This window comes from Schistocerca gregaria, chromosome 4 (assembly GCF_023897955.1).
Source record: "Schistocerca gregaria isolate iqSchGreg1 chromosome 4, iqSchGreg1.2, whole genome shotgun sequence".
NCBI classification, from domain to species: domain Eukaryota; kingdom Metazoa; phylum Arthropoda; class Insecta; order Orthoptera; family Acrididae; genus Schistocerca; species Schistocerca gregaria.
The window spans coordinates 117,518,836-117,544,186 of NC_064923.1; the positions used below are offsets into that span (position 1 = coordinate 117,518,836).

Here is a 25,351-nt window from a genome sequence, read left to right on the forward strand (position 1 = left end):
TGCGAAACTAGACTGTTGGGGAGGTAATTGTGAAATGGAGACGCGAAGCCATATCTAAACCAAGACCAGGCCGACCATGTACCGACAAACAGGAGCCATCGATCATTGCAGTGGTTGGCTATAGCAAGTAGCACGAAGTCAGCGGATGGACTCAGTAATGAGTTCCAAATGGTTACCAGCAGTCCTACTGCGTGGAGGATTAGAAGAATGGGGTACATTGGTCGAGCAACTCTTCAACCACCCGTTGCTGCAGTCTGTGCTAAGCGACGTTTGAGGTGGGGCACAGAACGTCGTCATTGGACTGATAAATACGGCTTTGCCCTGTGGTAATAGCCTGGAACGATTTAGGCTTGGCCAATGCTTTGAGAACATTAACCTGCCATTGTGCCTAGTTCCCAGAGTGGAGCCACGGAGGTGGTGATGGTTTCCGTATCGGGGTGCTTTTTGTGGTTAGGGCGTTGTGCGCTTGCTGTGCTCATGAAAACTAAATGCGGAAGAATATGAACACTTTCACAGCTTTGTGTACTTCGTGTAGTAGAGGAACAGTCTGGAGAGAAGATTGTATCAGCATGACGACGGAACCTGTCTAAGCAGCATCTGTGAGGGAAAGATTTGTGGATAGTATGATTCCTGGAAAGGACTGTCTGTACTTTACTCCAGAACACCGCCTTTGGGATGAGTTAGGAATCCAGCGTCCAGCATCAATGACCTTTGGTTTTGAACTGTTTATTCAAACACCTCACAAAGTGTCCCGAGCAGAATCCAAGCAGATACGAAAGGTGGGTGCATCCCACTTTTATGTCCAATATGTTGTCCAGATGTTATTGATCCATTAATTATCAGTATTGGTCGAGGAGATATTTTGTCAGAAGTTTACGGAATTTTACTTCATTTACATTTCAAGCTATACTCCCAATTTCCCTTTCCTTGCTCGAAGCTGAAGTAGATAACTCGGGATGTTAAGGGCAAATCTGCGTGGAGAGAGACGACATTGCTGAAGTAGTTTAACTCTATTTTACGATTTACAAAGATTTTTCTTCCCTTCACATTTTAGTCTACTAAGGCTACAGTTATCTGATCTTGATTTTTCCAATAGTTATTTTCGAATCTGCTCCACATTTGTGGGTGGGCTAATTTAATTCTATTATTTGAGTGATTGTGGCTCAGCGGAGGTATGTGTTGACAAGGTTTTAAGAAGACAGGTGACAAAAGAACAACGTTCGGCTTAAATATATGCATTTTATTTGCAAAGATAAATTAGGTACATACGTATCACATGGAATACTAGCAGATATTTGGACACTTAGTGCACGTAGCATAAAACAGCTCTTAGAATCTAACCAGATAAGGGTATCGTAGGACTCTACACCTGCAAGTCTGAAGTCTGCTTTGTTTCATGCAGTAATAGCCTCTAATTTCATTTGGATAGGGTAACAGACGAAGCTTCCTATAGCACTTATGCAGGATTTGACAGCTTCTTAGCTACATGCAGTGTTTAAAGGAAGAATACATTTTGTAACTTTGAAATTACATCTGTTCACTAAGGAACAAAGATATAGTGCACGTGCATTTTATAGTGTGAGTAAATATTTCATTGTTTACAGTAATTATGGTGCAATTGCCATGTGAAATAATACATACGAGATATGGCAACGAAGTATTTGACAAGAACCAAACACTGTTATTCCATAAAATTGTTACAAAAACAGAACATTAAATTATAAACAGTAAACATTTATGTTCATACACACAAACACACAAAACATTCACACAGTAACGCTTAACCCTCCTGGTAGGTAAGGAAAGGATCATAATTTAACTGCCTACGTTTAAGTCCAGATAATTAAACTTCTCTACACAGCACACTAAAGAAGTTAGAAAGCTGGAATTAGAGATCATGATTTTGGAGATAAATAGATCTAACGCACGAAGGAGGTCAAGCGCCCAAGAATAAAATAGTTCTACAGCTACAATACATAAGATGTGATACATTTATACAATTTACAAATGGATATGACGGCGAGAATGACGAGCTAATTTATTTTTATACAGCAGAGGAGAGACGGGCTTGCTGAATAGTCTTCTCCCCACCTCGGCGTTTCCTGGCACAGCCTTTCAGCACAGCGGGAAGGACAGCTTACGCATGAACATATACGCGGGGTGGAGTCAGGGCCCCAGCGCACAGTTGCGCGTACCTGGTCCTCCGCCGCCGATCTGCAGGCCGCGCTCAGAAGCCACGCCTCGAGACTAGTACGTAGCTCACTTGGTCCCATTTCCCATCTCTTATTGCGGGGAATCCCCTTTCAGTGGCACAGAGAACGCGCTGCTAGTGGACAGCGAGCCGCGTCCCGGTAGTCACTCGCAGCGGCAGTTTGCTAACAGATGGCGGGCGCGTCGGCACGTGTGCGCTGCGGCGCCCGCACCGGACTGGCGCCACCCAGAGGGGCGCTCGCCCTCCGGCGCGGACGTCACACTCGCCACTCTGCGCCGCGGCGCCGCCCGCCAGCGTCGCAACTACGACAGAGACGCGCGCTCGACTCCCGTCTGACGGAAGCAGTCACCGGTAGCAGCCGTCTCTCCTGCACCGCTAGCGTGCGCTGGATCTGCAGCGGGAACTATACAATGGGTACAACGATGGGGACGATGCGGACGCTAAGTTCGTGGTGAAGTGCAGGGAAAACGAGGTCACGAGGAGAGTCCCTTAAGCGAAGTTGGCCTTGAGCTTGGCCAGTGCGTTGTTCAGGTGCAGCATCTCGAGGTTGAGCTGCGAGAGGCAGCCCTCCAGCCGCTCCACGGAGTCCAGCACCTCGACGCGCTGGGTGTGCGGGTTGTAGCGCACCTCGAACTTGCGGGACATGCCGCTGGCTACCCACCTCCTGCGGAACACAAAACCACACGTTAGACACCATTGCACTCAAATCTTACGGGCGTGTGTAGTTGAGGCCAGACAAGAAGATGAAAAGGCACACGTCGGTGCTGACAACTCGTGGCAGTTAAATTCAGCGGATGGTTAACGCTACTCAGGGGGCCACCGTATATTAAGATTTTCATATGGCTTCCATCCCGATCAGGCCTTCCGATTTGATGCCATGAATTGGTCTGAAGCAATCCAACGTGTCCTTATTGGGCGAAATACCACCATATTGCAGAGCGATATGAAGTGGGACAAGCATGTCATGGCAGTTGTGGGGAAGGCGGATAGTAGTCTTCGGTTCATTGGTAGAATTTTGGGAAGATGTGGTTCATCTGTAAAGGAGACCGCTTATAAAACGCTAATACTACTCTAGCGTTTGGGATCCACATCAGGTCGGATTGAGGACATAGAAGCAATTCAGTGGCGGGCTGCTAGATTTGTTACGGGTGCGTGATCATCACGCGAGTGTTACGGAAATGCTTCAGGAGCTCTGGTGGGAGCCTCTGGAGGAAAGGAAGCGTTTTTTTCGTGAATGCTACTGAGGAAATTTGGAGAACCAGCATTTGAGACTGACTGCAGTACAATCTTACTTCCGCCAACTTACATTTCGTGGAAAGACCACAAAGATAAGAGGTTAGGGCTGGTACAGAGGCATATAGGCAGTCATTTTTCCTTCGTTCTGTTTGGGAGTGGAACGGAGAGAAGATGCTAGTTGTGGTACGAGGTACGCACCGCCACGCACTGTATGGTGGATTGCGTAGTATGTATGTAGATGTAGACGTTTAAATGAGCACACTACAGTTTAAGCTCAAAATCTAACGGCTGAGTTTCTTTCAGTTACTAGCTCTTATAACTGTCATTCTCTGCTCAACAAGAAGCCAGTGTACGAAAAGGAAGTATCGTACTATAGCCATTTCGTTAATGCTTTTCTTTAATCATCACGACACCAAGGAGTGTCATTTCGTAGGAATCAGGACAAATCGTCCACAATTGCGTTTGAGGAACTGTTTAGGCGTTTGATGGGCTTTTCCTTTATATCCCTTTGTGATTCTACTGGTTTGACACACTTAAGCTTCCGTCTTGCCTACCTATTTATCAGTGAGTAATATCAGATACATATTAAGATCTCAGTACGCTCGTTCGATTTACTGCCCCCTCCCCGCCTCTAGCCTCTCAGTTCTGGCAATGCCCTTTCCAGCTGTCTACGGCTGATTTCTGCTGTAAGTGATGAACTTCACCATTTAATAGCTACGGCCCGCCTGTGAAATTATAAAATCGCTATCTCACTTCCTGTGGGATATTCGTGCAGTGAGAAACTCGGTAACATCCCGTGGCAATTTTCCACTTGTAACGCATTGGCAAGCTGGCGTCGCACGTGACTAGTGCTCTCACAGCCGTCGATCGAGAGCTGAGTTTCCATCGAGGACTGTACAGGCGAAAGTCGCGCCGCCGCCGGCACACTGCGTGCGGCGAAAGTGCGGGTAGCGCACGCAATGTCGCTCCAAGCACGCGTTGCGCACTTCCGAGACGTTACGGAGTGCTGTTTTCCTCTTTGCAGGGATGGGGGCCATTCTGTCCTTCAGGGTTAGTTATCGTAAACATAGCGCTCCAATTTTTATCGACAAATACACCCCGATGTTAAGACTGACGGGGTATACAGGTATATTCGATTGACACGATTGTAGTTCCAGTCGGGTAATTACACTAAGTAGTTCACGTGCGTTACAGGGCGTTGGCTTTTAGGTAAGTTCTGCTGAATCTTTCGCATTGGTCCTCTTACCAGCTGCATAATAAACTGCTTGGAAAGGGTTCATTATTCGTAAACAAATTGAAGCTTCGTTTTAACTACGGAGAGTAACGAATATGGCAGACTACATGAACAAGTTTCATTGTACTGACGTAGTACTACATCAGCGTCACACAGCATAGAGAATGCTGCTGTGCAACAGTTTAGGGCTATTACAGAAAAGCAAAATGAGGTGCAATGGAGACTTAAGTGCGAACATCTTTTTAATGCTTAACCACTTTCCTCAGCACTAGTTCCTGCGCTGGAAATCTCTCAGGACATTTAGAATTCCAATGAACATGCCATTTACTTAGGAATTTTCACGAAATTTTGGGTTAATTTGTGACCTTGAAGTACCATGAGAATGATCTATCAGTATTTTAATTAAAAAAACTGTAGTATCGAATCCTCCTCTGAAGTGGAATGGAAGGACTCATCCTTATGTACGTTAAGTGTTTTATGGTTCGCAGTTACATCATTTTCCAGAAGTTCGAAAATAGTAGTGGCAAAATTGTACTAGATGGGAACTTCGCTTGTGCACAGGAACATGGGAAAGAAATTTACTGTGCCATCAGTTGGCAGTAGCAGGTCATTACACACGGAGCGCAACCTCAGCCTGGGCAAGGAAATCGGCCGAGCCTTGTGGAAAGCATCTCCCTGTAATTTTTTGCCAAAATCACGAAGATAAATCTGGGTGGCCGAATGGAAATGTGAACCGCTGCTATATCTAACACGAGGCCACTGTGGCGTTGCTGCGGCACCTCTTACAGTCATTGTCGAAACGAAGTGGCGAAACGCTGTAGAGCTAGCCTGTGGCGGGAGGAGAGTTCTACGCACCTGAACTTGTCCTTTGCGTCCTCGAAGCTCTCTGCGACGTAGTAGACGGGCTGCACGTCCTGGTCCTGGTAGGGCTGGATGGCGGTCAGCGAGGGCTCGAAGGGCCGGTGCTCAGGCTTGTCGGACACGGCGTGCAGCAGCTCGCGCGTCGACGACAGCAGCCCGGCGCCGTACGCCTTCAGCTGGCCCTTCTCCTTGCACAGGCCGAACTCGACCGTGAACCAGTACACTGTCGACAGCTTCTCGATCTCGGCGTCAGACGCCCCGAGGGAGGCGAGGCCGATCTCCTGCGAGAACTGCGCGAAGCTGGGGTCCGCCAGCAGCGGCATGTGACCGATCAGCTCGTGGATGCAGTCGCTGCGGAAGAAAAAAGCGCGCCCTCTTAGCTGATCGCCGTCTGCTCAGTAGTGTATCCGACACGAGACATTACGGTTCTGCAATGCTCTCAATTTTACTGTGCCAGGAAAGGTAATTTGTACTTTCAAGTTGTCAAGAAAACATCGAAATGGTGCAAAAAGAGGGCAGCTCGTTTTGTATTATCACGTAATGGAGCAGAGAGTGTGGCAGATATGATACGTGAGTTGGGATGGAAGTCATTGAAGCAAAGACTTCAGTCGCGGCGAGCTCTATTTACGAAATTTCAGTCACCAACTTTCCTCTTCCGAATGCGAAAACATTTTGTTGAGCCCAACCAACATAGATAGGAATGGTCAAAATAAGAAATCAGAGCTCGAACAGAAAGGTTCAAGTGTTCGTTTTTCCCACGCGCTGTTCGGGAGTGGAACGGTAGGGAGATAGTCATTGTGGTTCGATGAATCCCTGCCAAGCACTTAAATGTTAATTTGCAGAGTAATCAGGTAGATATAGAACTCCCTAATCCGTGTTTACTAATTTAAGAACTCCAGTTCTGCTGATTTCTCGCAAGTTTTTCAAAGACAGGAAACCTCGTCCCAACTTTTTAGTTAATTCACGTTTAAAGAGAGATAAGGACAGGCGGAATACGCTCAAAATCCAAGAAGAATATAGTAATTCAAATTCTAAAGGACGCAGGTGCTGACTGGCGTGAATATTACAGAACTATCAGTTCGATAAGTCGCGACTGCAAAATACTACCAACAATACAGAAGACTGGAAAAAGTAGTAGAAGCCGACCTCGGGGAAGATCAGTTCGGATTGCAGAGAGAATAGGAACATACACACACACAGGGCAATACTGACGCCAGGCTTCTCTTAGAAGGTTAAGGAAAAGCAAACCTACGTTTATCTCATTCGTAGACTTTGAGACTGCTTCGGATAATGTCGACTGGAATACCCTCTTTGAAACTCTGAAGGTAGCAGAGGTAAAATACAGGGAACTAAAGGCTATTTACAACTTGTGCGGAAACCAGACGGCAGTTCTAATAATCGAGGGACATGAATAGCAAGCACAAAGTTTAGCTTGTCCCTGACATTGAATCACTACACTGTGCAAATACCGAAGGAATGTAAAGACTTTCGAGTAGGTATTTAAATTCAGAAAGAAAAAAAGAACTTTCAGGTTTGCCGAAGTCACTGATTCTGTCATAGGCAGCAAAGGACTGAACAGCAGTTGAACTGAAAGAACAGTCTACATATAGATCATCAATAAAAGCTAAACAAGGATATTGGAATGTAGTTGAAATAGTTCAGGTCATGAGAGGATTAGATTAGTATACGAAACACTTAAAATTAAGGAGTGTTGTTATTTAGGCAGCAAAGTAACTTATGATGGCCGAAGTAGAGAGGTTATAAAATTTAGACTGTCACTGTAAGGAAACTCGTTTCTGAAGAGTTAATTGCTGTCATCGACTATAGATCTATAAAGTCTCTTCTGAAAGTATGTAAATGGAGTGTAACCATGTACGAAAGTGAATAGTTTACACCAGAGAATGAAAGCTTTTGAAATGCGGTGCTAAAGAAGAATGCTGGGTAGATCCTGTAGTTAATGAGGTACTGAATAGAATTTGAGAGAAAAAAAATTAGTGGCACAAGTTGACTAAAGGAAGGTATCAACGGTTGACAGGACAGACATTAAGGGATCGTCATTTTAGCTGCGAAGGAAAGTGAGGGGGTAAAAATCGAAGGAGGAGACAAAGCTGGCAACAGTAAACAGATTCAGAAGGTTGTAGATTGCAGAAGTTGTTCCGAGATTAAGAAGATTGCACTGGATAAAGTAGCATGGGGAGTTGCATCAAACCAGCTTTCGCACTGAAGACTGACATCCTTTGTTCAGCCATACGAGTGCTAGTTGCCTGTTTGTCGAAATAGATTTTGTTGAACAGTTATTGTAACTTACCAGAGTTCATTATGACAAGTTGCCATGCAATGAACGGCAGTAAATCTTATCGCTTAGTAGATTAGCGTTTTAGAGACAATCCGAAATGGTAAATTACTGTACAACGTCAAATTATGATCTCCAACCACGAAAATTTTTTGAAGCAGTATGTGCCACAGTAATATCTGCACAGATCTGCGTTAACAAAATTGTGGACTCAAACACGCCTTTGGGACCAGAGCACTGAAATGCCACACTAATACAGGATACATGCCACGGCGACTGAGCCTGTTGCGACAGATTTTGCAAAAGGATCCCTGCAGTATATTATATTGGGTAATTTGCACTTTGAGCTCTTAAGGAGTCACTTAGATGGGCGTCTATTTTTGGTTTTGAAGCCTCAGCTTAGAGTGATACAAACAACTGCAAGTGTGCGAAGTTAAACTCCGCAGCCTGAGAAGTTGAGGGAAGAGCAGCTAGTTGCCTGTGTTACTGCACTTTATAACTGAGGGGATGAGGGGGAGGGGAAGATGGAAAGGAAACTCTTCCGAGCGAGCTTCAAGGAGCGAGCAGAGGCGCGCAGTCCAGCGCGCCTGGCTGGCGGGCTGCAACAACACGGCGCGCCGGGCCAGCCGGCTGCCCGCCGTGATTGCATTAGCGCGCCCGTAATGGATCCCTCCTCATCTAGCGCCCCACTGACGGCCAATTAACCCCGGGCTTTTAGCGATGTCATTCCAGTCGCTGCTTCCACGTAATTCGATTGCATGCGGCGTGATGATGTTCCTGTCACGGGAGAACAGTTCAGAAAGGAGAGCGGAGCGGAACGGAACAATCTCCAGAGGATGAAGCGAAACTGCTACTCTGCTGTGTGACGCGAAGCCACATTGCTGTAGTCTTCGCAGCTGAAAGCCCTGTATAAAATAGGAGTGGAAGCAGTTTTCTGTGAGCTGACTTCCTATTTGGGAAAGTTACGGGCCTTGTTTAAAGAATTTGGACGTCAAAAATGCTTCAGATAAAATTTGTTGCTGCTTTACTACTATTCGCGCTGAAATTTGTTTATTATCCCTGAAAACCTAAACCATATTCAGTTTGCTACTAATTCATGCAGATTGTTGGAGGAAATATTTGTTCTCTCTACACACATTTGTGTTTGAGCGGGAGGCATTTTTTCTGCAGGTATCACTGAAACATTGTCATTTCATTGCTAATATTAGTTTATTGGTATTAAACCGTGATCCAAGGCATCCTTTGACTAAGATCTTCCACTGCCAGAGATTTCAGAAACTTTAACGGCATATCAGTTTGTCTCAACGAACCGCAGAAAACCGAGCTGTGTATATGTATCCACTCAACAGTCTGTTCGTGATAGACTGCTGCCTTCCACCGTGCAATAGTACCGAACTTTGTTCTAGAGCTTTTAGTGAGGAAGAGTTGGCGCGTTTGTTTTATTTAACACAAAGGCCCACAACGTGTAATTTCAGTCTTCTCCTATTACAGACTTTCTACGAGCTCGCTTCATCCTAGCATAGTGATGATTAGATATTGATAAAACCGCAGTATCTGAATGTGTGGTTCCTGGTCCCAGGGCATGTTTTGCTACTGCTTATTTATCCGCATTGCCCAGGCGTTAATTGCTCTAATTTCTTACGGCGGGCGTTGACGCTTATTTTCGTAGTTATGCACATTTCACCGCAAGTGCAAATGATTTTGTGTACTCCTGCTGTGGCAACTGGTGGGCGTTGGTCCTCTGTAGCGTCCAAATATTAGCGCATTGGAACCAAGAAACAAAATTCGTTTCTGACACTGGTTTTACCAAGATCTAATTGTTAGCACATTTGGACGTAGGGGCCATAGGAATTCAAAAGCTCAAGAAACAACTTTCAATTCTTTGCTATTAAAGTAGGCAAATTGTGGGCCTTTGTGATAACAGTGCCAGCTATTCCACACTAGAAGCTAAAAACCAAGAAACGTTGGTGCCAATCCCCAAACTTAGGCAACGATGTAATGACGTCACGAACCGATCGTTGTATGGAAACAGATCGGTTTGCTGAGCTTATTTGAGACTAGCTGTTTCCCGAGCCGTTCACACCTGATGTCTCCGGCACTGGAAGATGAAACAGAAATATGCTGTGGACCATGGCCTGATGCCCACAAAATCTCAGTAATGAAGCTTGCGTAGTTTGACTGAAAGAAGATATTGGTTATCTGATGAGAAACTACGAAGAGGTACAATAAATCTATACCGTTCTTACGAGAGCGATTGACGTTCAGTGATTTGTGAAGGAGCTAAACTTTTGGTGTATATTATACAAGGTGTGACAGGGAAAGTAACAAAGTGGACATCGGAAACATTTAAGACGATTTTTAACTTTCATTCGTGATTGGAACGACGCGACTCTTCAAACTTTTTGCATGAAGAAAACTGCACAGAATGTCTTATACGCTCTGGCTTGGTACCATCATTAGATTCTCAGTTTTTATCTGGATGGAGTCTCCTTTAATTCTGCAAACAGATGCAGATCCACAGAAAAATCTGTAAAGACTCATCCGTCTCCGTCATACTATTTGACTTCTCAGATGCAAAAATAATTTCACTAGACTATGGTAAGTAAGTTACAATGATACCCAAGTTTTCCTCAAGGGCACGAAAATTATTTCTCTAATTGCGAATGCATTTTTTTTTCATTCCAGAACGGAATGTATTGCGGCGAACGTTTTCCCGTTATATTACACTAACTTGACACGTTAAATGTGTTTATTGACTAATGCGTAAAACGGTAGGTACGAAGTTTTCTGTCCTGCGATAGCTGAATTAATTCTCAAAAGACTTCTCCGTCAGAAATTTTTGCCTGAAGGTAATTCAGCACTGAAGAGCTGAAAGAGGAAAAGAAGTAAAATACGGCGCAGTCTCTTTGAGAATCTTATTAGCGTCTGATCGGGCAATTTTTCTGATCGGCCTCCGAGGGACGGCTTGCGTGGGTCGTTAATTGAGAGTAGCGGCTCAGATTGAGCCGCAGCCCGGCTCTTTCTTTTGTTCGTCTCTGGGGAGCTGTGCGGCGCGGGGGCAAGCCTTCGCCCTCCACCAGTTCTGCTCCCAACTGCCGCTCTCCGTTACTTTGGGCGATATTCCCAGATGGAAGAGAAATGCCCTGATTCCTTTCCGTGAGCCCACTGATTCTATTTGTGTTAGCTTGTTAGGTTTGACACAAAAATGATATTTTTAGGCAGAGGGTGCGAAAATTTGTGGTGTGGTGCAGTTTGCGCCTATGCGTACTGAGTTCGTTGGAGTTTCCACATTCGTGTTGGTCAATTTTGAACACTCCATTAAGTTTTTACTTTTGTCATTACGTAATAAACATTTCTAATGGGAGTGCACCGTTCTTTATCTTCTCGGTAACTCCAGTATATTGCGGAGAGAAACAAGATTAAGACCCAATCTTAAGGGGGATACTCTATCGAGCAACCTGTGCAGTTTTAGTGCAGAACAAACAACCTACAACTTCTCTTCTTGACCGATTGAGTAAGTGCAAGATCACCGCATGTCAGCAACACTCATTGGAGGTAGAGTTTAAGTTTCTTGCTTCTGGGCAGAAGTATCCTATCTAATGATTTTGCACATTGTTTTCGGTTTTAAACATTTAGTTGTCTTATTCTGACAATATTTATATTCTTTATTCCTTTTTATTTGTAGCTAAAAAGTTTAGGGAAAAAATGTCCTAATGGAACAGTTTTTTGGTCAGATCAGAAACCATCAATTTGATTTAGCTTCTGGGACAAGTAGAAGGTATGAGGTGCATATTGTAAAAACGCATTCATTTGAAATCCTGCACATTCGTTTCCTTTGAAAGTGCACGGTTCATGTTTATACCAACTGCCTATACTTTAATTGCAGCCGTACGTTTCAACTAATAACCAGTGCGTGCATGGAAGCAATTTTTAATCCTCACAAGGAAGTAACCAAGCGATGGGTAGGCTGTGAATTTGCAATCGCAGCTGGTTTTAGGAATTAGTTTGGAGATGTGTAACCTCTTACAGACCCGATAAAACATTGCTGTTTGAGGATTATGACAATGTAATTACTTTTATTTTACGTTACAGCCAAGCGTAATCGAAGGAGAATCTCTTGTAATAAGAAAACCAAACGTAAATTGCGTCTAATACTTTAAATTGAGATCATTTCCCCGCTCACATTTTTCCAACTTAACGTCAGTCCAAGTGGCAGTTTCCAGGGTTGATTATGTGATGGGAGGGAGTATCTAAACGACGCCCAGGTCATTTCCGTAATGGAGTATTTCGAAATCGACATCTTTACATTTGCAGGGACGGCGTTCTAGTATACGTCTACCACAATAAGAAATAGTTGCTGACAGATTCTCGAAGGAAACACTATCTTCACGGAGCTATTTTGTTGCAATTCTCTGAAATTTCTCAGTCTTACTATAGAAGGATTTATTTTACGTTATTGTATTATTTGGTTAACGGAGTATTTTTTTAAGGCTAACGAATTTCATATTTCGTTAGTGCTATAAAGGAAGCGTGTTCTTTCTAACTCTTGGCAGGTGTTCGGCTGATGTGTTGTGACAGGGATTTCCAGTCGATGGCGTGTTTTCTTCGAAAGGCGACTTCCCGACATCACCACCATTCGCTTATCACAGTCGTTACTGGAGCGTCCACCGGTCTTTAGTTAACTGAATTCTCTGAACTCAGTCCATTTTAATTTGTTTATCGTGTTTCCCGTCTTCTAGATAATACATTTTACGGTAGATGTACAGTCCAGACGTTTGATTTTTGTTTTCCTTTTCAGCGTAAAATCGGTATTTCGAATTACACTTATTTGCTTCCCTAGTCTTATTTTATGCCGTGTGAGTAGTGTTGCTTTGGTATTAACACCGTAACTGGCACATTAACTATTAATGACGGTCTGGAAAGCTTAGTATGAAGCTTTTCATGCTGACGTTTCCTTTGATTATCATGGTACATCGCTTTCACGTGTTGACATCTGCATCCAACAAATGGGTTACTTCTACATTTAAAATTTGTGCTCCTGATGTGGCTTTCGAAGGAGGAATTAGGGAAGTCAGTTTTTCTTTGAACCGAGTAGAGAAAAGTGACACTGATGTTGCCAGCCCAAATATAATTAAATGTTGTAGAAACAAGTTTATTGTAACAGTTGCACACTAACTCTTGCATGAACCAGTTACGTTTCTATCATGACATCATGGTATTACAACTTTTCAGGAACAGCCCAACCCATATATTTCTGGAACTCCAGAGCAGAAGCCTGCTTCTTAGGACAGCCTTTTTCTGTTCGTCAGGTTGATATCTTGCCGAAGATAAAGAATTTTTGTGGTGACCCAAGCTGTTAAACTATCCGTTATTTAAACGGAGCTTCAGCAGACAATTCTACTGTTCAGTACTTGGGAAGTTACGCACCAGTTGTCGAACGTGCAATTTTCACCACTGCATGCTTCGGGGCTGCGTTATTATAAAGTGCTTAAACTTCCATGCCATTAGGCATCGTAACTGGAAACCCAGTAGCAGACATGCGTTGTAGAACATGAAAATCCTCTTGCGACATCTTGTGTCTGAGTGTTCTACTCAAGCTAGGCTTGAAACTGCAAGGTTTTTACTTTTGGCAGTGCATTGTAGACATAGAAGTTTTAAGCAGTTGATAATTGGGTGACAGTCCCGTAACATGTTGTTGCCAGAGTTTTAGACTTGACAAGTGTGGCATAACTTCAGTACTGAGTCATGTGTGTTTTACGCTAGCTTTAACAGAATTCTCGCTGTGGCAATGAAGAGGAGCAAGAAAGCACTCCGTCTTCAGGTCAGAGGTGGCCCATCGCGACCATCCGACCGCCGTGTCATCCTGGGCTGGAGAGGCGGATAGGAGGGGCGTGTGGTCAGCACAGCACTCTCCCGGTCGTTATGGTGGTTTTCTTTGACCGGAGCCGCTAGTATTCGATCGAATAACTCAATTGGTATCACGAGGCAGAGTGCACCCCGATAAATGCCAACTGCGCATTATGGCCCTGATGGTAATAGATCCAAGCGCCGGCCACGCCCAACAGCGCTTAACTTCGGTGATCTGACTGGAACCGGTGTATCCACTATGGCAAGGCCGTTGCCGAAGATGTGTAAGACAGTAACAACTTATTCGTAGTAACGAATATAAAGAAATCGCGCCCTAACTTATGGCAACATTTAAACTGTCTTAGCAGTTTAGTGTTTGATTTTGAATTAAATTTATGAAAATCATATGCCACACAGGAGTCAATTGGCAACATAGGAATTTAAGAGTGGGTTACGATTTACTGTTGTAACCAAGCTAGCTACTGCATGCAAGCTGATGGTCCCTGTCTAAAATGAAGCAATGGAGCATTGGTGTTAATCTTTAAGATATGTCTGTTGCTAGGCAGATGAGAGGCACAAACACTAAGACAGATGCGAGATACTCACGGTTCAGGAGTGTGCGCGGGCGACGAGGTGTGCCTGACGTACTGCGTGCTCTGGAAGATGCGGAACGCCAGACTGGCCAGGAAGTCGCGTGCCGTCAGGAGCCCGGCGGCGGGTCGGAGCCGGAAGCCCGTGTGCTCTGCGGGCAGGCAGGCAGGTCCAGGTGTGGGATAAACAACACAATGGAAGGGTATGTGGTCCTCAATGAAAGTGAGATCTCTTAAATAGAATGAAGTAATTACAAGATGTGCTCTGAGAGTACAGCGAAAGACAGCAGTAGTCATTAAACTCTTAGTATCAAAGCTAGGCTCTGGAGTATGTTTAAGAGAATATCCGTTTGGAGTGCAGCATTATATGGAATTCAGTCGTGGACTGTGGGAAAACCGAAATGAGAATTTAAGCGTTTGAGACGTGGTGCTCTAAGAGGATACTGAGAAGCTGGTGAATTAATATGAAATGCAGAAGTTCTCCGCTGAATCGGCGACGAAAGGAAACAATAAGGTACAGGACGATAGTGCGTATGATAAAACATCATAGATCAACTTCCATTGTTCTGTAGGGAACGTAAGAGGGCAAGAAGTAGGTACACAAAATACATTCATTTATTAATCTAGGCTTTTGGTTTAAGTTATTCTGAGGTAAACAAGTTTATACTGCAGGGGAAATCGTGGGGCTGTCACATGTGCAGATGTAAGTCTGCAGTCTGTAAATAATGGAAGTTTAATTTTAAATCTCTTACATAATCTCTTATTGAGGATCACTGAAATGAATAATTTTAATTTTTGACAATACTTGGTTGTAATAGCCAAGAAACTAGCAAATGTCTGAATGATGGATTTAATGAAAGCAAACTTTAGTATTAAACCCGTAAACATTAAAAGTTTAAATTTAATTTATGTACATAATTTTACTGTTTATTGACTGAGCATCATTAAAATTAATGAAACTCAAGTTTTTCTAATTACATTTTTGTAATATGTTTATCTGGCATGTTCCACGCTCAGCGGGATTCCCTCTTTTATGGGTCTATGGAATCAATAATTACTCTAATGAAATCAGTCATAAGACTGATAATAAACTTAGCGCTATAATTTTTGATATGGCTGTGACACATTGAACGAAATATTCTTACACTAAGTAAATAAAATGTCAAACTACCACTGCGTATTTTACCTAGTTCTTTGAGGGTTTTACATTCGTCAGGTGACACGTTTGTTGAAGGAACTTCACATGTGTCGGACAGTCAAACTACAATAAATGAAGGTCGTGTTACAATAGTGACTTCATCCTAGTTCTAATCTAATGATCTTATCTATTTGCTGCTCTTCCCGCTTATTTTTTTTGTAGAGTGTTGCTGTGAGGGTTTTCATAAAGGAAGCCTATGTATTTCAGATCCAGTCCAAGTCAACGTCCGATGTTTCTAATTCTGTTGACATTTCGGAACCCGGCAGAAGTGAATTTACGAAGAAATAAACAGTAGCTGGAATAAAACTGAGGTTCCAGTGTAGACAGAAACACGGCCGGTCTGTTAGTGAATGACATAGTATTGCCCAAACAATTGATGGGCGTTTATTGTTTTAGTAACTTACTGAAAGCTTCGAAGAAGTTAACTTACGTTAAAGCCAGTTACCTTTATTCAGAGAATAATTTTGTGTTCAGTAGTAGCTTTTTACTCCCGAACACTTTCGAACCTAACTTTTACATTGTTTTTACTTTGTTCTGATAATTCTTTTAGAGGCATTTTTGTCTTGCCGAGTGAAAGCCTCCTCGAATATGAATTGTGAAATAACTAGACTAAGTGAATGTTGTGCTTTGGAGTCTTGCTGAAACCTGTCTTACATACCGTTTGTAAACCAGTGTGATTATGAAACACTACATAGTCTAAGGTTGCCATTTCAGAAATACTTAGCGGCCGTAAAAGATATTTTAATATTGATTTCGCTACGAGTTATCGCGAGAAGCGTAGACTGCAGCGACGAACGAGTGCTGTACTCACTGCTCATGAAGTTGGACATCTCCTCGAGCTGGGGGATGCGCTCCTCGGTGAAGATACCGGCCTGCTGCAGCAGCTTGAAGACGCGTCGGTACTCGACGCACGCGTACTTTGGCAGCAGCTCGATGGTGGAGCGGAACACCTGCTTCCACGTGGCAGTCTCCTCGGGCGTGTACTCAATGCGGGGGATCGGGTCTCCGCTGTGGACGAAAACCAGTGTGTCAGAGAGTTACACGCGGCAGCAGCGCGGTAAGGCAGAAAAAGCTATCTGGGGTGAGGTACTCACTACTTGTAGGCGAACGCGATGTTGGCTATCATCTTCCTGCGCTCGCGGTACACCTTATCGGCGAAGCCCGGGTGGTTCATGTCCAGCTCTGGCTCGTACTTTGTCATCAGATGGTTGCAGTTGTCCAGGTCGCTGGCGTGGCGCGGAAACCACGGATCTGAGGAACAAGCACACATCCGTTGTCAATACCGTCACGCCGCTTTCAACAAGCCAAGACGATTATAAATAAAATGCAAATTTCACAGCAAGCGGCTAAACTTCCTAAAGACAAGTTTTTCTTTAATGTAAAAAAAAAAAAAACAGCCTTTAAGCTGCGTCGTTTATGCGCAGTCATTTTGTCCGTCGTGGCTCTCGTTTAGAAGTACAATGTTTTGACAAGAAACTCAGTTATTTGTGGCATTATTGAAATTGCCTAATTACAACTTTGGTTTCCGTAAGTTAGTGCCTGTAACCAATTTTGGGAGCAGCCGTTTCTTTAAATGTAAATACCTTCAGATTTATTTTATTAGTGAATGCTAACAGGAAATTTTTTCCAGGTAACTGAATTAGTTTATGCGTCACTGAAGTGTCTCTCAGTGTTGAGAAACCCGAAAAAATGTATCAACCGCAGAACTATTTATCACGCGACCCAACCATTTAGCTCTGCATCACTAGACAGGACGATTCTGAAAAGCATACTCAAAGTGTGCAGTCTATGTTTTATCGTCTATGCAATCATGTACGGTTACAGCCGTGCTAAGTAATAAAATTTTTGCTGGCTTGTCACAGTTAGCTGATGCGTACGCAACTAAATATTACTGGCGCCAAATTTTAGTTTTGAACTAAGACGTATCTCCAACTGTGATTACAGTACTTTGCCTACACTATTTATACTCTCGATCTTAGAGGATGAATTTCTTGAAATAAAGGCATGTTTCAAAGATAAGCTAACATGTGTCTGCATACCCTAGATACTCTAAGTTTTCTAGGTGGCGTAGGTGCCTTTTAGCGCACAGTAAGTTCATCGAAAGTGGTTGCACAGTGGCTAGCGTCGTGACATCAGTTGTCTTCCTGTATTCAAAACCTGATTACTGTTTATTTTTTTAATATGTTGTACCTATGTTCGTAGAGGTTAAATAGAATGTTTTTTTCAAGTTCGGTGAGACAAGGGTATTATATTAATTATAAAATTATAAATGTTTCACAATAACTGGCTTATGTTTATCACGTATGTGAGTATGGTTTGTCCGGGTTTACAATCTTTAAATACCTCTTTTTACATTTCGTTCTTAACTTTTTATATTTTATTCTTATGTATAAGATTCAGGAAGATTTGCTGTATTGCTGGATGATACCAATCGTTGCTACGTTCTGGACCGAAATTCTGAACGACTCCGCTAGAAGCTAGGTTTGTCAGACCACCTTTCCATTCGGTCTCTCTGGGAAGAAACGTCGTTGACAGTGCTGAAGACTTCACGCTGAGCAGCAATTTTGCGACAGACCGCGAATAGCTGATCACATTTGTGGGAACTGGCGCTCGTTTTGACGAAACAGGAATTTCACCGCAAATCATTTCAAATAATTTTTCTCATTCACTTTAATTCCATTCAGGGGCAATTTAACAAATAAGAACGTTATTTTAACATACAGCGCAAAATATTCGTGCAATAAAATTTCGTACACTAGCCACAAGAGTGGCCAACTGCGACGCTAGCCACAAGAGTGGCCAACTGCGACGCTAGCCCCTGCACCGCTACTTCGGTTGGCGTGTTTTCCCGCTAGGAGGCACAAATTACCTCGAAAAATGACTTGTTTCCACAATAACGGTGGGATAGCTTATTTTGTCCCTTCTTCCACTGAGCGCAGGTTCTGGGTAATCGGGCTGTGACATGTGTGTTCTTCAGAGCACGGATGTGTGTGAATGTACAGATGTGAGTTGCCGAGTAGTACAGGAGGTCAGTGAAATGCTGGGTGGGACGCACCCGGGTGCAGACTCACCCTTGATGCTGACGCTGTTGTCTGCCATGAGTGTGACTGCGGACAGGGCGGCGCTCTGGCGCAGCGAGCGAAGCAGCAGGAGCAGCGCCTGGCGCGTCATCGACACGCGCACCAGCACGTCCAGGCTGCCACTCTCTTGCCGCGACTCGCGCGTCTCCAGGTGGCACACCTGGCCCTTGAAGTTCTGCCGGGTAAGACACGAGGCGGTCAGTAAGCGACACTTGTCAACAGTCCTTAAATTTAGAGATTTTATTCACTAATCTGATTTTGCACGACTCTTCAGTAACAGTTTCAGGCAATAACTTCGAAGAAAGCCAGGAAGGTGGTAAAACACACACACACACACACACACACACACACACACACACACACACACACACACACACACACGTGAGAAACATGTAATTTATTCTCGCGCAACTTTAGCACTACACATTCGACTGTCTTACTTGAGGAGTGGGAGATGACCATACCAATAGATTAAAATTCTTTTTCTCGAAATACGAATCTTTCACAATAGTAGCAAGCTACACTCTGTATAGCAATTCCAGCTAACAAACTGTAGCTGTTTGTACTGTAATGAAAATATTCGTGGTGAGCGACGGGAAGCACCGTTTTCTTTCTGAATGTAACAAATTTCTTAGTGGTGCCACTTGAATCCTAGCTGGAACTCTGGAGGACCGAGGTTCAACTACACGTTCTCCAATCACTTTAGCATAGTCCGACAAACTCATGCCCAGTCGCTTCGCCGCAGTTTTCTCCAAATGAGAGAGGCATCACGTTTTGCTGACATTCAGGTCCTCTTCCCAATGTAGTTAACGTATCAACGGGCCAGATCAACAAGGCAACGGGCCCGCTGGTTAAACGCGTAACACGTTTGCAAACGAAACTACCAGGTTTTGTGAGAACTAAGCTACGCATATACATGTTGCTGTTAGTAAGCGGTTCGCGTACAAACGCAACCTATACCTGTCGAGGAAATGGGTTTACCATCTCTTTACCGTAACACTACGTTCGTGTTGCTACACAAGTACAATGTATCTGGGCTATTTTATGCGAGGGATTGAGAAATATCCACCATTCCAAAGGATGTCAGTTCGATATTTTCAAACAGACATTCTAGCCTCTGTCCGACATTATCTGGTTGCGGTTGTATCTGCTGACCAATTTCTAGGAATTGGTTTCCATCACGTAGCAGGATCTCACGAAACCATGTTGAAACAGAAAAATTTCTATCTTTATAATCATCGATTAACTGACGTGCAGATGAAGACATTTGCACGACTGCTTACACGCATAAGTAAGGATTTACAATGCACTACTGATTCAGCATTTTACTACAATCAACACAAATGCAGTTTAGTTACCGGAAACAAAACGTAACTCTAAATGACTGAGAATCAGTCGTATGTTGCAGACTGCTTTTTGACCGAATTAAATGAGTTTACAATGAAGCTCCGTGTTATTGTTTTAACGGTAGATAAAGTGCCAAGTGATTAACGGCGGATCACAAGACAGGTGGGCTATGAGAGCTACGGCCGCGATACGCAACTAATGTGAAACACCTCCAACCGGGCGTGGAGAAAGGTCACCTGGTAACGAATCAAAGGTTTTCTCATCACTGTTTTGACCGTTTCGCTCTCCTCTGTCAGCGGGATATTCTGTTAAGCGCGGTTTGTCAGCCTGAAGAACTTTGATGAATTAATTGCAACCGTCTCTTGGCAGATGTTCATTAGCTTGAATTTGATGTAATTTCTGAGCACTTTTCAGATGACTTACGAACCAATGTAAAAAATCCGCATTTATTGCCTTAGTTTAATCGCTCTGGGACACAAAGGCAGGGAGACTTACCTCTATGGTCTTGAGGATCCTGGCGAGAGAACCGAGCCCCTCGCGCATGCGCAGCACGAGAGCTGCCTTCTGGATGGCCTGCTCGGCTTCTGCACTCTCGCTGGCCGCGTTGGCGAGCAGCACCTCTTCCTCTGTCATCTCCGCATCTGCACCACACCAGGCAACGTCACGTTACAGCTCCTCGAGTAAGTGTGGCTACGGTTAGCTCAAACTGAACTACAGCTGTTATTACTCTCGTGCATTTAGGGATACCAATACAATCAACATGAATTGAAGAAATAGGTATATCAACTGGCTCGTTATGTTTATATTACGTGTTATTTTAGAAACTTTCTTCATGACTTAGGAGAAGAAATAATTTCAAATTACTCTCATACATGAGTTTTCTAAATGTCAAGTACTGTGTGGTATCGAAAGCTCTGAGGATAACTGCTGAAAATTGTTAAGATTATGGAGAAAATTCACCTCATCTGTAAAGACTGTTCTTGAGCTGGCTCTTTCATCCCAAAACTGACTTACATCAGAATGTGTAGTACATAAAGATATGAATATTAAATTGCGTTCTTGCCTGATCCTCGTAAGTACGAAGTATCTGCTTAACACCTTGCAAGAATTAAAAACATGCTACCGTCGTAGCAAACTTCTTGGTAGTCTCCTGGCTGTTATGCAGCCTATTAACTCTGTGCTGTGAGACAAGAGGGTCACATCTGGCGAGAATGGTTTGCCATTGGTGAGCTTCCAGTTAACTGTGACAAGTCATGTCAAGAATACTTATGCAATTTGCGTCTTATGTCCGATTCCATAATTCCTAACTTAACCCTGTTTTGTGCAAACGAACCGCACAAGGCTGTTCGTTCAACCGTAGGAGTGAACTGAAATGAAGGTATGACGTGGGCCTGACACAGCCGCATGGGGCTAGTCTGACTTCGGCGTCTATGAAGATGTATGATTAGGTCAAGAGATACCCAGTCCTCGAGCGAAGAAAAATCTCTTATCCGTCCAGGAATCTAGCCCGGGACAGCGCGATGTTAACCATTAGACCACCGCGGAGAAGTTAGATTCTTCATAGGCTGGTAAGAACTTTATGAACCAAATTTGACAAACGTTAACACTTTCCTCGGTAACTTAATCTCTAGTAACCTGACGGGGCACCGGTACTGTGAATATTTGAGATGCTACATGTACAGAAACGACATTGCAATTGCATTGTTTTTCGCTATTGTTCCTAAATGTTTACCGAGACCTTTGTGGTAACGGCTGCAAATATCGACACACACGTTGCCGTACGAGTGTGACGGTACTCTCGCCGGGAGTGACGTGCTGGGAGAAAGCGCGGCGTGACTCCCCGCCGAGGCACGTGCCCACTGCCCGGTCACCACTGCTGCCTTCGCAGGTAGTGTGGCTGTGCGCACCACCAGTGCGGGAACAGGCTTTCTTTTTCCTTCAGTATTCATTTTCGTCACACGTTTGCATTAGCGAGACTGGAATACTACAAAGGCTCCGGGTTCCATCGGTCCATTTTACTACCCACGGGAAAGTTTCGTGTGTATTAATGAAGTCACACTGAATTTCAATAGAAACCCGAAAATTCAAGAAAATCCGAGCAAATTAAGCCGTATTTCTATTGTATAAGCAAATGAAACCAATTCACTAAGCTTTTTATGTTTTAAACTTCTGCGAAGAAGTACAATAACCGTGCTGCTTGGGGCGTGTGAAAAGGGCGAACAGTGGCAAATTAAAACCGTGTGCTGGACCGATACTAAGTCGGGACCTTTGTCTTTCGCGGATAAGTGCTCTACCAACTGAGTTACCCAAGCACGACCCGTCCTCACAGCTGTACTTCCACCAGTATCTCGTCTCCTACCTTCCGAACTTCACCCAAGTTCTCCTGCGAAACTTGCAGTCCTGAAAGAAATATTGCGGAGACATGTTTCGTAACAGCGCTCATAGCACTGCAGAGTGAAAAATTTCATTGTGGAATTTGGTGATTATCAGAGTCTGTTAGAGACGTGATGTACACTGCAGCTGAGCGTGCCATCGACTTTCTTCCTTGACGGCAGCAGGTCGCGTCTTCTCGGCTCCCTGACCTCTCGCCTGCCTCCCCTCGACAGCTCCCCACTCCCGACCACTCACCGTGACCCTCCACCCAACTCCCGCCGCTTTGCCTTAACAGCAGCTCTTTTGTGTTACGACCAAAAAGGTGGCACCAAGTGAATTTCCACTCCATTTACCCTCTTTTAGAGCTCCAACACTTACGCCCCTTTTATATTTCCTCTTCACAGTTCCGCCACTGAATGCAGCATTTCGTATGTGCTTATTTCTTCCGTACTGTGAAACGTTAAACATTGCAGCAATGGACTGGACTATATCTAGTTAAAAACTATAAAGTTTACGTATAAGAATCTCGCAGTTTTATGTTGCTACTGTTTAACTACAATAAGTCCACTTTGTTTCGAACAAGGCCGGCTAATGAGATGATATAAACCTTATCAACTAGGCGTAGTTATCCATAGCGGTGACTTCAGGCTGCGTTAAGCTTGAGTTGCCACGACAACCGAGTTATTTTCAGGATTGTCCTAGGAAATAAATAGTTTCAGTGGGTGCACTTTTGTGATACTGAACATGAGAAGGATTGCTGTGGCAGTGGTAGAAAAAAAGACAACCAAAGTACGGTAACATGGCCTCGCAGGTGAATATCCCATGGCAGTAATGCAGGAAGGCGTGAAGACTAAATTACATTTCTTTTCCGCATACTGTGACACGTTCTGCTGGAGCTGATTCTACCTAGATAGAAGTTCCTCCTCTGTAGTGTGAGTCGTAAGTTTGTGGAAGCAATGTCTATGGCTTTTTCAGGAAATTACAGTTGCTACGTACTATAGGGTGAATAGAGGTCGAGGTGTGGCATACCTGACCACAATGTTGGCAAGATACGGATAGTGTTAGAAGTACTTAGCCTCAGACTCTAATCGACTGGTTCTTCGAAGAGGGACTGACCTGCTTCGCCGCTGGCTGCGTGGCCGTTCTGCATGGGCTCCTCCGGCTGTGTCTCCTGTAGCTGCGGCTCTACGGCGTCGCTGGGCGGCTCGCTAGAGTCTTCGGTCACTTCTGCAGCGCGCGGCGCCAACAACAACATCAGCACATCACAGTCATGCCAAGCGCTCATGCGGGATAAGGCTCTGCAGCTGCCGGACATGTCCGATACTCCACCCTGTTACTGCTAGGTCGAGTCCGATCGTAGTGTTTCACGGCGCTTGCCATCCATTTACGTGACCAGCTTCTATTAAAAATTACTGTTTGACCTCGTTACGGTATCTGTACTAATTCATATCCCATTCCGTTAGTAAAGCTTTATACGCGGATGGCCAAGCTCGTTTCGTTCGTACGAGGCTGTTAGAATGATCGAGTGAAAAACAGAGTCGCCGGTTTGTGACTAGACACTGAATGTCAGTAGTTGCCGCCGCTTTTTATTTGAAATTATCCACCACATATTTGAAGAAGACACGTAGGAAACCTTAACTGAGTCACTTGACTAGCTATAGGAAGAACTGTTCAGAATTTCGTCAAACTCTCGATTTAGGTATTCCCAACTCATTAACATGGTAAATTCAGCGACGGTTTCCCTTGAAAGAAAACAATTATATCTTCTGCCTGTTTATTCTGTGGTGGTGTGTCTAATGACCGCGTTACGATTTCCCACCTTCCACATATTTTTGCTACGGAATCTTAATACATCGCCATCTACGTGTCTTTCTTGAAGTTACAATTTCAGATTGACCAAAATCTGTAACTTAGGTGTGTCAAGGCGTAATCCTATTCTCCACCGTACGTCATTCATTCAATAATTTAGTTTGTTCTACACAAATGAAGTGCGCTGATCGTGTTTCGTATTTTTACCCTGGCCAAAATGACAGCTTACCAATCATACCAGTTCCGTAATGTTATTACGCACGCACGGTCCTAGCTATCGCTAAATTGTGTGGAAGTAGTTTATTCAGAAGGAATTTAGAAAGGAAACGGCTACAACCCACAAGAACTTTCATGTCCGACAGCGCAAAGATTTCGTGATCCAGGGAGTTTGCTCGGAAACGATCTTACCTGTTGTGGATACTTCCTCTTGCGACGTGTTCTCGATTTCTTCTGCGGCGGGGACATCTTTCTCCTGAACCTCGTTTACCTCAGCAGAGTCAGTTGGAGCATCTAAACAGGGTGATAACATCCACATGCAAGGGTAAGACGAAAGCGGGCTAATATACAAGAACTAAGAAGGCGGATTAAGGATCGTAAAAACACTGAAAGCGTACCGGTCTACTAATACAATTTCATGCGTAGCATTAAGCTGTAATTTACCACTAGCTGCTGAATCAAGTGGAAGTAGATGACGTTACTATTGATGCAAATTTCAATTTTTGGCACATGGCTACAGATTAGAGGCTACGGTTTTCCAGACTAGGCTGCCGACTCACCGTTGTAGATCTGGCGGGCTTCCTCGAGCACGCTCTGCTTGGTCTGCTTCACCACCAGCGTCTCGAAGCGCGCGTCGTCCACGAGAGAGCGGCGCCGGGACGGGTAGCCGTTCTGGAACATGGCGACGCGCGGCGCTCAGCACACACTGTCTACACGTCTACACTCTGGTCCCATTGCGGCGGCCGGTGGCGTTTTCCCTGCCGCCGTTACGTAAAGCGGGGCTCCCCTAGCCGCGGCAGCTGCTGCCGCTATCTTATCGATGCTCAAGCCATTAGGAGACGACCGGCTGGCTGACGGTTCGTCCGTTTTACCACGAGAAGAGGGGAAAAACATCCGGGACTAGGTAAAATTTCATAGACTTAAGTTTGTATTATTTTTACGATAATGAAACCTTGGGGGGGGGGGGGGGGTGGTTGACAAGCAGTAAATACTATTACGTGGAAAGCACCGAATCGTAGAAAGTGGTTATCACCTACGCGACTGGCATTATTTCT

General features: G+C 44.3%; 1 protein-coding gene across 1 annotated transcript in view; it reads right to left on the reverse strand.

Annotated features, from left to right (window-relative positions):
- Positions 1–1,225: 1,225 nt before the first annotated feature.
- LOC126365745 (tyrosine 3-monooxygenase) overlaps positions 1,226–25,351 on the reverse strand; it is a 38,862-nt gene continuing 14,736 nt past the window's right edge. Inside the window, exons 2-11 of the mRNA XM_050008206.1 lie at positions 24,857–24,968; positions 24,489–24,590; positions 23,388–23,498; positions 20,394–20,539; positions 18,543–18,726; positions 16,566–16,722; positions 16,283–16,479; positions 14,290–14,425; positions 5,538–5,894; positions 1,226–2,876 (exon numbers count right to left, since the gene is read on the reverse strand). Of these exons, the coding sequence (XP_049864163.1) occupies positions 2,702–2,876; positions 5,538–5,894; positions 14,290–14,425; positions 16,283–16,479; positions 16,566–16,722; positions 18,543–18,726; positions 20,394–20,539; positions 23,388–23,498; positions 24,489–24,590; positions 24,857–24,968 (1,677 nt within the window). The 3' untranslated portion in view covers positions 1,226–2,701. The remainder of the gene's footprint in view (positions 2,877–5,537; positions 5,895–14,289; positions 14,426–16,282; positions 16,480–16,565; positions 16,723–18,542; positions 18,727–20,393; positions 20,540–23,387; positions 23,499–24,488; positions 24,591–24,856; positions 24,969–25,351) is intronic.